The 12,670-nt window shown below is 38.7% G+C and overlaps 1 protein-coding gene across 1 annotated transcript; it reads right to left on the reverse strand.

Annotated features, from left to right (window-relative positions):
* Positions 1-246: 246 nt before the first annotated feature.
* Positions 247-4,242, reverse strand: neurod2 (neuronal differentiation 2). Its single transcript, XM_034559063.1, has 2 exons — positions 3,421-4,242; positions 247-1,712 (listed from the first exon to the last, which is right to left on the reverse strand). The coding sequence occupies exon 2, from the start codon at positions 1,697-1,699 to the stop codon at positions 629-631; it is 1,071 nt and encodes a 356-aa protein (XP_034414954.1). The 5' UTR covers positions 1,700-1,712; positions 3,421-4,242; the 3' UTR covers positions 247-628.
* Between the last annotated feature and the right edge of the window lie 8,428 nt (positions 4,243-12,670).

The following is a 12,670-nucleotide window of genomic DNA, read 5'->3' on the forward strand; positions in this document are numbered from 1 at the left end:
TTTCAACTGAAAATTAGCTGGATTACTTTTATTCGTGTCATCTATAAACATGTAGACTGCAACACCTGCAGCTAGACCCTTCAACAAGTGATTGTAAAGCTTGATTTAAATAAACAAAGAGAACTAACTGAACACGTTTTTTACGTTAAAACCAGTCTCCATTTTGTTTTTCTGTATAATTTTGTTGTCACTAACTGCAGCCAAAGACTCTCGATGATAACATTTCAGACGAGATTTTCTTTTATTATGTGTTATTATTTAATGGAAACGCCAGAACCTGCTTCAGGCTTACATATCCACACAGCCCGATAGTGATGATGTTCAGAAGAATAATTGTTCGATCATATCAGACAGTTATAAAACTTTTTTTTTTTTTTTATTTCTGTTGTTTGTGTCATAACATGTTTAGGCCTATACATCTTTTATGTCAATTGCACTCATTCTGCATACAGGATATTACTGGACACACGTCGATAGGATGTTCAACCGTATAGGGATGACATCAGTAGAATACAGAAGATAATCAGAGGACTCTCTCATCCTTTCAGAAGCTGCTCTTGTTTCCCAAACAATATTACACGTAATATAGGATTGTCATCAGAAGGGCAATGCGTCTGATTGTGAGGGCTCAGTTATGGAAAAAAGCATTGAGATCCTCATACGGAGCCGCCCTGTCGTGGTGCAAGTGCACGTCGTGGAAAGGTGGAATGTTTTCCGAGTGCGATCCGCCACTGCGCGCTCCCGAGGGCCCGAAGGGAATGCTGTGGCTGGGCCGAGACGTGCTCAGTCCGGAGTAATGCATAGAGTAATGATAGTTCCTGTCTGTCTCAGAAGGCGCCTGCTGCTGTCTGCCGGACAGCCCGCCGCCGTTCAGGCCGACGGGCGGACTGTGCGGGGCCTCGTAGTCCGGGCTACTATAGTCAGGGGACGTCCCACCCGGCGGGTACGCGGCCTCGTACCCAGAACCGTAGGATTGGCCGCGCACGTTAAGCGCACCGCTTCCGGGCTGGTAGTGAGGACTGGAGATGCGGGAACACCGGTAGGAGTACGGATGGACGGAGAAAGGAGAGCTGGGCACGTGGAAGCGGGCTCCATCTGAACACGGTTCAGTCAGGAAGTTCCTGGTGTTGAGCTGCAGACAGCCTGCCACCAGGTTGGTAGTGGGCTGGGAGAGGCCTTTACACAACATCTGCACGTAGGTCACCACATCTGGCCGTTTCCCGTTGCGTAAAATCTCCCCAAGGGCCATTATATAATTCTTGGCCAGCCTCAGAGTCTCTATCTTGGAGAGTTTTTGGGTTTTGGAGTAGCACGGCACAACTTTGCGAAGATTTTCCAGCGCAGAATTCAAGTCGTGCATGCGCGTGCGCTCCCGCGCATTCGCCTTCATTCGACGGACCTTGGAGCGCTCCACGCGCGCCGCCGTCATCTTGCGTTTCTTTGGGCCGCGCTTCTTGGGTTTGTCTCCACTGTTCTCGTCGCACTCCTCTTCCTCGGCCTCGTCATCCTCGTCATCGTCGCAGGCCATCTCGGACTCGGCTCGGCTGCTGCCTTCCAGCGGCTCGTCCAGGTCGTCCTCATCGAGGTGGTCGTGATCTTCGTCCTTGTTCTTGCAGTCCTCGTTCTCGGTGTCCTCCGCCCAGTCGGCCGCGAGCCTCTGGACGTCCGGCAGGACCTCGCTGAACAGACGGCTCAACATCGTGGCAAGCAACCTGCAAGAGACACAGGGGACACTTTATCTGGACTCGTTTGCACCCTGCTGCTGTCAACGCACGGAGGCCGTAGAGAGGCTGCTAGATCCCAACCAATTAACGCGAAATAGACGACAATTATAATCCATGTTTCATGAAGAACCGGTCCGTGGTATTTAACCAGCAAGATTAAGATTGCAGTATTTCATCCTGACATGAATCAATTAAGGCTGAACTGGAGAATGGGCCTTAATACAAGATGCATATTGGTTCCCACTTTTTAAAAATGTTGCTAGAAGAAAGATTCCACAAAGAGTGAATAGTCTTTTATTAAAAAAATAACTAAAATCAGATTTTTTTTTTGATGACATAAAGCAACAGTCCGGGCCACCCCTCGGCCTCAACGTGTCCCTCGGTCTGTGCCTTGCAGTCCGGCACAGGGAGCGCCGATATGCTTCAGCAGGTCCCCCAGGGACGCATTGGGGGTGCGGGTCCCTCCTTCGTCCTATAAATTACCGACCTGGAGGAATTCCAGCACAGCCAGCCAGGTATCTCTGGACCACTGGGTCCCAAACAGTTTATAGCTCTGAACGAACAGTTGTTTTTTTTGCATTCAATTTAAATTAAATTGACTTCAACCACAAAAAACTCACTTGAGTTGCTGTGATTAAAAAAACATGTTTGTATGAATCATTGCAGATGTATCCAACGATGTCAAAATGTGCCTTTAGGGCCAGAACCTCAGGTTCATGACGCCCATGTTGGACCCTCGAGACCGCAGCCCAGACAGAAACGATATCTGACATTTGCCTTTGCTGAACTTTAACCCCTTCTGTGGAGTATAAAATAAATTGCTTTTTAATTCCACTCGCGCTTTTCGTTTTTAATATTTATCAAAGCTGCATTTAAAGGGTCACACGGGGAGATTTGAATTGTATATGTTATCATCATAATTCGTTTACAAGCTTACTTAATGGATGCATTTCCCTCTATGGTGTCACTGATTAACCAATAAATCCAGTCAATAAAGTTATTTATTGAAGCAACATTTTGTAAAAAGCTGTAACATCCCAACATCTTCATGATTTATTCCAATATTCAGAGCTCAGCTGTGCGTGTGGAGTCCAAGGACGTCTTTTTCTAATCTTGTAAGCACAATGTAATTAATGCCAACCAATACCTTGTCAATTAGCCTGTATCTCTATGGAGAATTCTACCCCCACAGTGCGTTGACGCACGTCGTGCACACACACACGCGCACACACACACACACACACACACACACACACACACACACACACACACACACACACACATCTTGATGTTTTCTAATTAAACTCTTTATACTCTCCAGTGCTTATTTTCTAACGTAATACGATGAAAACTATGAATACAACAGTGCCAGAGTATACCGTATCACTGAGGGATCAATGTGGATTTAAAGATGTATTTAAACAAAATCTACTTATTAAACGTCGTTAGATCTTTAAGTGCGCCGACAAAGAGCCTAAAGAAGAGATTAAAAGATCTATATAATCGTCACAGGCAACGACAAGATGCGAGAGATTTGCGGCAAAAAAATAAATTGTCCCTTATTTTGCTAAATGCTCTGCCACTCTAATTCCCCCCTCACAATACAACAGGCAATAAGACACAAAGACACACGCACACAAAAAAATCTTGATCCATATGTGATATTCTCATAACTGATCAGAGATGTGCAACCTACCTCCGTGGTGGAGCTCAGTGACGGGGCAAAGCGGGTTTGTTTACACCATCTCGCTCCGGGTGGGCATCACATCCACACGCCCTGCACGGATGCTCGTGTTCTGCTCTCACACCTCTCTCTCTCTCCTCTCTAGCCGCCCTGCTCTGTCTGCTGCTGCTGCTGCTGCTGCTGCTATCCCCAGCCCAAACGCGTGGAGGGATCCGTGTGGCACCTCAGAGGCAGGACTGGGTGGGTTACATACCAGCTCTGATGCCAGGCCCATATGGCTGGCACGTCATTGGCAAGAGCCATCACATGAGAGCCGGTGATTGACATGCGGCCGCATTCACAGAGACTGGCTTCCCCTGGGGGAGAGGGACTCGCCATCTGTCACCGAGCTGAAAGAGAAAATGGAATAAGCGGTGAATGGCACAAAAAAACGCACTGGATTCAGACAGCTTCTGTTAGCCTCCATTTTTTGGGAGGGGAAAACGGGGTTAATCTCATATAGAAGGTTTAGGGAAACAATCCCCTTTAGAGAAATAATTATAGCAATCCTATTATGATCAATTTTAGAATGATATCATCCACATTATTTTGGATTGTTAGAGGATTATAGGCTAATGATTTTGTTGGATAAGGAAAACCTAGAAATAATCCACATTTAATATTTGAACGATACAATTAGAAGAATCAAGCCATTAGGAACAATTAAATCTATAGCAATGTTGTGATCTGAGTTTCCAACGCAAACGGCCTCCAAACAAAGACCATGCGATAAATAAGGAACCCGCCATGAAGATCAGAGTCAGGGTGCAATTGCCTAAACGAGTCAATTGAACTGAGCCAAGCAGCGCGTCTTGGTTTGGGTTGCCAGGCCTGGCACAGGTGCGGGTGGGCGGGCTGGTGCCAAAGGTGGCTGAGACACAGATTGCGCAGAGGGGCCAGAATATTCTGGGGCAGGACAAGAGGGAGGGAGAAAAAACAGAATGAGAAAAAAAAAGAAGGCTTATCATGGTGCTGGTGGAGTACAGTTTATTGGCTCCTGTCTCATTTTCAGTGAAACAACCAACATGTCTGACTGATTCGATCAATGTATTTCTGGTCATGGTTGTCCAGATGAAGACTTTTACAGCCGGGGTCACAGCCCAACAGGGTGCCCCAACAGGATGCTCCTGAAGGACACACTTGTAAAGTTGGTCATTACATTTGACTCAGTGTATTAGTCAAAAAAGCATGATCTATTGTAAATGTATATTCTGATTGCATAAATGTTCTTCCTATTCTTTCCCCATGCTGTACTGAAATGTATTTCCATGGAGACATGTGTTCATTTCTAAGTAACAATATGAAGACCATACACACAACCTATTGTTTAATGAGGATTGTTTAATCTGTCTCTCCTTTTTTTTAATGAATGTTGAGGTTTTCATGCTGCATGTTACAGGACATCATGTAATTCCTTTCACAGCTGAGTTTGAATCTAATACTATAGTGACTACATTATTATTTTCATTTTTTACTAACCTTGAATGACAAAACTGTGTTTTAAAATACATTAAATAAAACGTTAACACTTAAAACCTGAGAGTCCAGCTGAGTGGTTTCACAGAGGAACTTGTTGACATCAAGCAGAGTTTTGAGGTTCAAAACAAGTGTGACACTTTGTGTCATATCCTCTCGGTCTTGGTTTTCATAACCTTGAAATAAAGCAGATATCTGTACATTATCAGTCAGTTGTTTGGTTGAGCTCACTCAAAAGCAGGGACCCTCAGTTGATGTCCTTTCTGCAGCAACGTGTGGGGGACATCTAGCGGTGATAAAAGGTTAGTGCATGTCTGGGGGAAAACAAATAAATGCAAGTACATTCCGTGAATGAGTGTACATATGTTCATCTTATCAAAAGGGTTTCAACCTAATTCCTGTCATTTGAGACATTTAAAGAATAATATGATATTGTTATTTCTTTTTCTAGTTTAAATTACCTGAATGGTTCATATTTGAACTGAGGATCAAAACAAAACGAAACATGGCGTAAATACTGTCCTCCAAAATATTAGGGTTTGCTCCTCTTCTGTATACTTTAATCATTAACGTTTGTAAAGTGTATATATAAACCAGTTGTACCAGCAAAAGTGTTGAAAATTGGGTTGGAATAACCCCAAATGTAATTGTTATTCTCTGCAGGTCAAGCAGGTCACTGCTGGGAAAGACACCTCAGTAACTTACATAGAGACTGGGCCCCTTTAACAACACTGAGTATAATTGTGAGGTACTTATACTTTACTTAAGTATATCCATGTCATACTTTACATTGTGAAGGCAATTATCATACTTGTACTCAATATTTATTAAAATAATTAAAAGCAATGGCCATCTTCACCAGCTGCAACATTAATGTATTAATAAATTGAAATGGGCCATTTTGAGAACTTTTACTTTTGGTACTTTAAGTATATGTTGAGGTTAATACGCTTGTACTTTTACTTCGCTAACATGTTGGATGCAGGACTCTTAATGGTGTATTTCTACACAGGGTCTGGTTTAATTTGACTTAAACAGCAGTAAACCATGAGGGACTGTGAAGTAGGTTGGCGCGTCCTAGTGTTGGAATAAAAGAAGACAGTGTGTGAGAGAGCAACTGATAACTGATGGATTATTCTTTACAGATATCTTATATTTCTCTGCAGATCCGAACATGTTATGTGAGTGATTCATTGTATTATGGGGTGTTGTGATATTTAAATGGATGCAAACCTCTCTCATTTCATCAGCTTTCATATCACACTTTGTTCCAGGTGAGACACGTAGTGTTGCAAATGCTCATGAACAGTCCGTCCATATGTTCCTCTTTTTTTTCAAGGACTACAGTTGAACTCGAAGAGAACTGAGCCACAGATGGGCTGTTATTTTTATTTCCAAGGTGGAAGTTTTGTATTTAATCTGAAAACCTCCTACAGCAGGTCTGATCTTTCTGTCACCAGCAACTCTCCCTGCATGCAGATGGCAGAAATCCAGAGCCTCTCTCAAATTCACTACAGTACCGGGTGAACCTGTGGGCGACTCAAAACATGGGACCCCCTTCTCCAATCAAACATTAGGGCTGAGAGGAAGTATTTGAGCCACAAGGAGCATGAGTGGTTCATCTTTTCCATGCCTGTTTCTGTCCATGTCCTTTCTTCATCATTGTGTCACCTCTTCCTCTCTCTCCAATCTAACGGTAAATAAATGTACAACATTAGTACGTGGTCAGGAACCTCCATAATATTGTCTGCTGTTATATTGACATTAAGGGAAAATCATATCTGCAATACATTGTTGTCACCAAACTGTTAACCTGCCCACCTGCAGCAATATACGTAGAGCATATGAATTTCATGAATCTCAACTGTACCGTGAGCACTCACTCACTCACTCACTCACTCACTCACTCACTCACTCACTCACTCACTCACACAGCCACACACACACACACACACACACACACACACACACACACGAACACACACACACACACACACACACACACACACACACAGCTTACTGACTGCTAACACTCAACACTGCAAAGAGTAGCTGTTGCCATAGCAATGGATTTCCCAACTGACTATCCTTTATGTATTTACATTACATATGGTAGAGCCGTTTTTAACACATAATAATAGCAATGGCTTCTCTTTTATAACTCAATCAAATGATTGTACCACAGGTCCCATTTATTTTAAGCATCATTTACAGTTTTTCTCGATTGCTAAAACACATCAGAATTGGGGGTCAATAAATAGAGCTTAGAGGCATGCTTATGTCCTTTGGAACAATGGATCCCAACCATGCAGAGGTTGAGAGACAAGATAGAGGAAGAGGAAGAGGAAGAGGAAGAGGCAGAGGGAGAGGGAGAGGGAGAGGGAGAGGGAGAGGCAGAGGCAGAGGCAGAGGCAGAGGACAGCAAAGACAAGTAATTTCTGATAAAATACTATGGCCTGACCCTGACCTGAGACAAGATCATGCTGATATTGATGCCGATGCTGATGAACCTGTATATGTGCTCAATCTGGAAGTGCTGTGAATAAACCCTATTATTGACATTTTGGTGGCAGTGTGTTGAATTAATCCCTCCTGTGTGTACCAAACACTAATGTAGTCTGTGTTTTGACAGCTTGTGTGTATTGTCTGAGGGTAAAGACTGATTGGGACCCAGAAGTTAGATGTGTGGACTGTTGGGTGTGAGTTTTTAAAATTGTGTGTGAAGATTTGAAAAAATGGTGAGTTGTTCCTGGAATTGTGTGTTAGCAATCGAGAAAAACTGTAATCCAGGGGTGTCAAACTCATTTTCACCGTGGGCCACATCAGGGTCATGGCTGCCCTCAAAGGGCCAGTTGGAACTGTAACACTGTATAAATGCAACTACTCCTGAGCATATTGTTAAATAACTGTATTTGCATTTGATTATTGTTTATTTTAGTGTAAAGATATTGTACATGCATTAATATAAATGTTAAAATATATATGCACATTTCTCTAATATTACAAAATAAATACATTTAATTATATTTATTAAAACCCACATTACTGTATCAAAGATCAAAAACACGTTATTACATTAACTTTGTTCAAAGTTTTTTTTGTCACAGTTGAGAAGGACTTGGAATGTTTAGTGTTTTAGGAATTTTTAGTGTTTTTGGAATGTTCAGTGTTTTTGGAATGTTTAGTGTTTTTGGAATGTTTAGTGTTTTTGGAATGTTTAGTGTTTTTAGAATGTTCAGTGTTTTTGGAATGTTTAGTGTTTTTGGAATGTTCAGTGTTTTTAGAATGTTCAGTGTTTTTGGAAGGTTTAGTGTTTTTGGAATGTTCAGTGTTTTTGGAATGTTTAGTGTTTTTGGAATGTTTGGTGTTTTTAGAATGTTCAGTGTTTTTGGAATGTTCAGTGTTTTTGGAATGTTCGGTGTTTTTGGAATGTTTAGTGTTTTTGGAATGTTCAGTGTTTTTGGAATGTTTGGTGTTTTTGGAATGTTCATTGTTTTTAGAATGTTCAGTGTTTTTGGAATGCTTAGTGTTTTTGGAATGTTCATTGTTTTTAGAATGTTCAGTGATTTTGGAATGTTCGGTGTTTTTGGAATATTTGGTGTTTTTGGAATGTTCAGTGTTTTTGGAATGTTTGGTGTTTTTGGAATGTTCAATGTTTTTGGAATGTTCAGTGTTTTTGGAATGTTCAGTGTTTGGTGTTTTTGGAATGTTTGGTGTTTTTGGAATTTTCAGTGTTTTTGGAATGTTTGGTGTTTTTGGAATGTTCAATGTTTTTGGAATGTTCAGTGTTTTTGGAATGTTCAGTGTTTGGTGTTTTTGGAATGTTTGGTGTTTTTGGAATTTTCAGTGTTTTGGGAATTTTCAGTGTTTTTGGAATGTTTGGTGTTTTTGGAATGTTCAGTGTTTTTGGAATGTTTGGTGTTTTTGGAATGTTCATTGTTTTTAGAATGTTCAGTGTTTTTGGAATGCTTAGTGTTTTTGGAATGTTCATTGTTTTTAGAATGTTCAGTGATTTTGGAATGTTCGGTGTTTTTGGAATATTTGGTGTTTTTGGAATATTTGGTGTTTTTGGAATGTTCGGTGTTTTTGGAATGTTCGGTGTTTTTGGAATGTTCATTGTTTTTGGAATGCTTAGTGTTTTTGGAATGTTTAGTGTTTTTAGAATGTTCAGTGTTTTTGGAATGTTCGGTGTTTTTGGAATGTTTAGTGTTTTTGGAATGTTTAGTGTTTTTGCAATGTTTAGTGTTTTTGGAATGTTTAGTGTTTTTGGAATCTTTAGTGTTCAGTGTTTTTGGAATGTTTAGTGTTTTTGGAATGCTTAGTGTTTTTGGAATATTTGGTGTTTTTGGAATGTTTAGTGTTTTTGGAATGTTCAGTGTTTTTGGAATGTTCAGTGTTTTTAGAATGTTCAGTGTTTTTGAAATGCTTAGTGTTTTTGGAATGTTCAGTGTTTTTGGAATGTTTGGTGTTTTTGGAATGTTCAGTGTTTTTGGAATGTTCAGTGTTTTTGGAATGTTTAGTGTTTTTAGAATGTTCAGTGTTTTTGGAATGTTCAGTGTTTTTAGAATGTTCAGTGTTTTTGGAATGTTTGGTGTTTTTGGAATGTTCAGTGTTGTTGGAATGTTCAGTGTTTTTGGAATGTTTAGTGTTTTTAGAATGTTCAGTGTTTTTGGAATGTTTGGTGTTTTTGGAATGTTCAGTGTTTTTGGAATGTTCAGTGTTTTGGGAATGTTTAGTGTTTTTAGAATGTTCAGTGTTTTTGGAATGTTCAGTGTTTTTAGAATGTTCAGTGTTTTTGGAATGTTTGGTGTTTTTGGAATGTTCAGTGTTTTTGGAATGTTCAGTGTTTTTGGAATGTTCAGTGTTTTTGGAATGTTTAGTGTTTTTAGAATGTTCAGTGTTTTTGGAATGTTCAGTGTTTTTGGAATGTTCAGTGTTTGGTGTTTTTGGAATGTTTGGTGTTTTTGGAATGTTTGGTGTTTTTGGAATTTTCAGTGTTTTGGGAATTTTCAGTGTTTTTGGAATGTTTGGTGTTTTTGGAATTTTCAGTGTTTTGGGAATTTTCAGTGTTTTTGGAATGTTTGGTGTTTTTGGAATGTTCAATGTTTTTGGAATGTTTAGTGTTTTTGGAATGTTTGGTGTTTTTAGAATGTTTAGTGTTTTTGGAATGTTCGGTGTTTTTGGAATATTTGGTGTTTTTGGAATGTTCAGTGTTTTTGGAATGTTTGGTGTTTTTGGAATGTTCAATGTTTTTGGAATGTTCAGTGTTTTTGGAATGTTCAGTGTTTGGTGTTTTTGGAATGTTTGGTGTTTTTGGAATTTTCAGTGTTTTTGGAATGTTTGGTGTTTTTGGAATGTTCAATGTTTTTGGAATGTTCAGTGTTTTTGGAATGTTCAGTGTTTGGTGTTTTTGGAATGTTTGGTGTTTTTGGAATTTTCAGTGTTTTGGGAATTTTCAGTGTTTTTGGAATGTTTGGTGTTTTTGGAATGTTCAGTGTTTTTGGAATGTTTGGTGTTTTTGGAATGTTCATTGTTTTTAGAATGTTCAGTGTTTTTGGAATGCTTAGTGTTTTTGGAATGTTCATTGTTTTTAGAATGTTCAGTGATTTTGGAATGTTCGGTGTTTTTGGAATATTTGGTGTTTTTGGAATATTTGGTGTTTTTGGAATGTTCGGTGTTTTTGGAATGTTCGGTGTTTTTGGAATGTTCATTGTTTTTGGAATGCTTAGTGTTTTTGGAATGTTTAGTGTTTTTAGAATGTTCAGTGTTTTTGGAATGTTCGGTGTTTTTGGAATGTTTAGTGTTTTTGGAATGTTTAGTGTTTTTGCAATGTTTAGTGTTTTTGGAATGTTTAGTGTTTTTGGAATCTTTAGTGTTCAGTGTTTTTGGAATGTTTAGTGTTTTTGGAATGCTTAGTGTTTTTGGAATATTTGGTGTTTTTGGAATGTTTAGTGTTTTTGGAATGTTCAGTGTTTTTGGAATGTTCAGTGTTTTTAGAATGTTCAGTGTTTTTGAAATGCTTAGTGTTTTTGGAATGTTCAGTGTTTTTGGAATGTTTGGTGTTTTTGGAATGTTCAGTGTTTTTGGAATGTTCAGTGTTTTTGGAATGTTTAGTGTTTTTAGAATGTTCAGTGTTTTTGGAATGTTCAGTGTTTTTAGAATGTTCAGTGTTTTTGGAATGTTTGGTGTTTTTGGAATGTTCAGTGTTGTTGGAATGTTCAGTGTTTTTGGAATGTTTAGTGTTTTTAGAATGTTCAGTGTTTTTGGAATGTTTGGTGTTTTTGGAATGTTCAGTGTTTTTGGAATGTTCAGTGTTTTGGGAATGTTTAGTGTTTTTAGAATGTTCAGTGTTTTTGGAATGTTCAGTGTTTTTAGAATGTTCAGTGTTTTTGGAATGTTTGGTGTTTTTGGAATGTTCAGTGTTTTTGGAATGTTCAGTGTTTTTGGAATGTTCAGTGTTTTTGGAATGTTTAGTGTTTTTAGAATGTTCAGTGTTTTTGGAATGTTCAGTGTTTTTGGAATGTTCAGTGTTTGGTGTTTTTGGAATGTTTGGTGTTTTTGGAATGTTTGGTGTTTTTGGAATTTTCAGTGTTTTGGGAATTTTCAGTGTTTTTGGAATGTTTGGTGTTTTTGGAATTTTCAGTGTTTTGGGAATTTTCAGTGTTTTTGGAATGTTTGGTGTTTTTGGAATGTTCAATGTTTTTGGAATGTTTAGTGTTTTTGGAATGTTTGGTGTTTTTAGAATGTTCAGTGGTTTTGGAATGTTTAGTGGTTTTGGAATGTTCAGTGTTTTTGGAATATTCAGTGTTTTTTGGAATGTTCTGTGTTTTTGGAATGTTCAGTGTTTTTGGAATGTTTAGTGTTTTTGGAATGTTCAGTGTTTTTGGAATGTTCAGTGTTTTTTGGAATGTTTAGTGTTTTTGGAATGTTCAGTGTTTTTAGAATGTTTAGTGTTTTTGGAATGTTTAGTGTTTTTGGAATGTTCAGTGTTTTTCGAATGTTCAGTGTTTTTGGAATGTTCAGTGGTTTTGGAATGTTTAGTGGTTTTGGAATGTTCAGTGTTTTTGGAATATTCAGTGTTTTTTGGAATGTTCTGTGTTTTTGGAATGTTCAGTGTTTTTGGAATGTTTAGTGGTTTTGGAATGTTCAGTGTTTTTGGAATATTCAGTGTTTTTTGGAATGTTCTGTGTTTTTGGAATGTTCAGTGTTTTTGGAATGTTTAGTGTTTTTGGAATGTTCAGTGTTTTTAGAATGTTCAGTGTTTTTGGAATGTTTAGTGTTTTTGGAATGTTAAGTGTTTTTAGAATGTTCAGTGTTTTTGGAATGCTTAGTGTTTTTGGAATGTTCAGTGTTTTTGGAATGTTTGGTGTTTTTGGAATGTTCAGTGTTTTTGGAATGTTCAGTGTTTTGGGAATGTTTAGTGTTTTTAGAATGTTCAGTGTTTTTGGAATGTTCAGTGTTTTTAGAATGTTCAGTGTTTTTGGAATGTTTGGTGTTTTTGGAATGTTCAGTGTTTTTGGAATGTTCAGTGTTTTTGGAATGTTCAGTGTTTTTGGAATGTTTAGTGTTTTTAGAATGTTCAGTGTTTTTGGAATGTTCAGTGTTTTTGGAATGTTCAGTGTTTGGTGTTTTTGGAATGTTTGGTGTTTTTGGAATGTTTGGTGTTTTTGGAATTTTCAGTGTTTTGGGAATTTTCAGTGTTTTTGGAATGTTTGGTGTTTTTGGAATTTTCAGTGTTTTGGGAATT

Source organism: Cyclopterus lumpus, chromosome 19, assembly GCF_009769545.1.
Source record: "Cyclopterus lumpus isolate fCycLum1 chromosome 19, fCycLum1.pri, whole genome shotgun sequence".
Taxonomy (NCBI): Eukaryota; Metazoa; Chordata; class Actinopteri; order Perciformes; family Cyclopteridae; genus Cyclopterus; species Cyclopterus lumpus.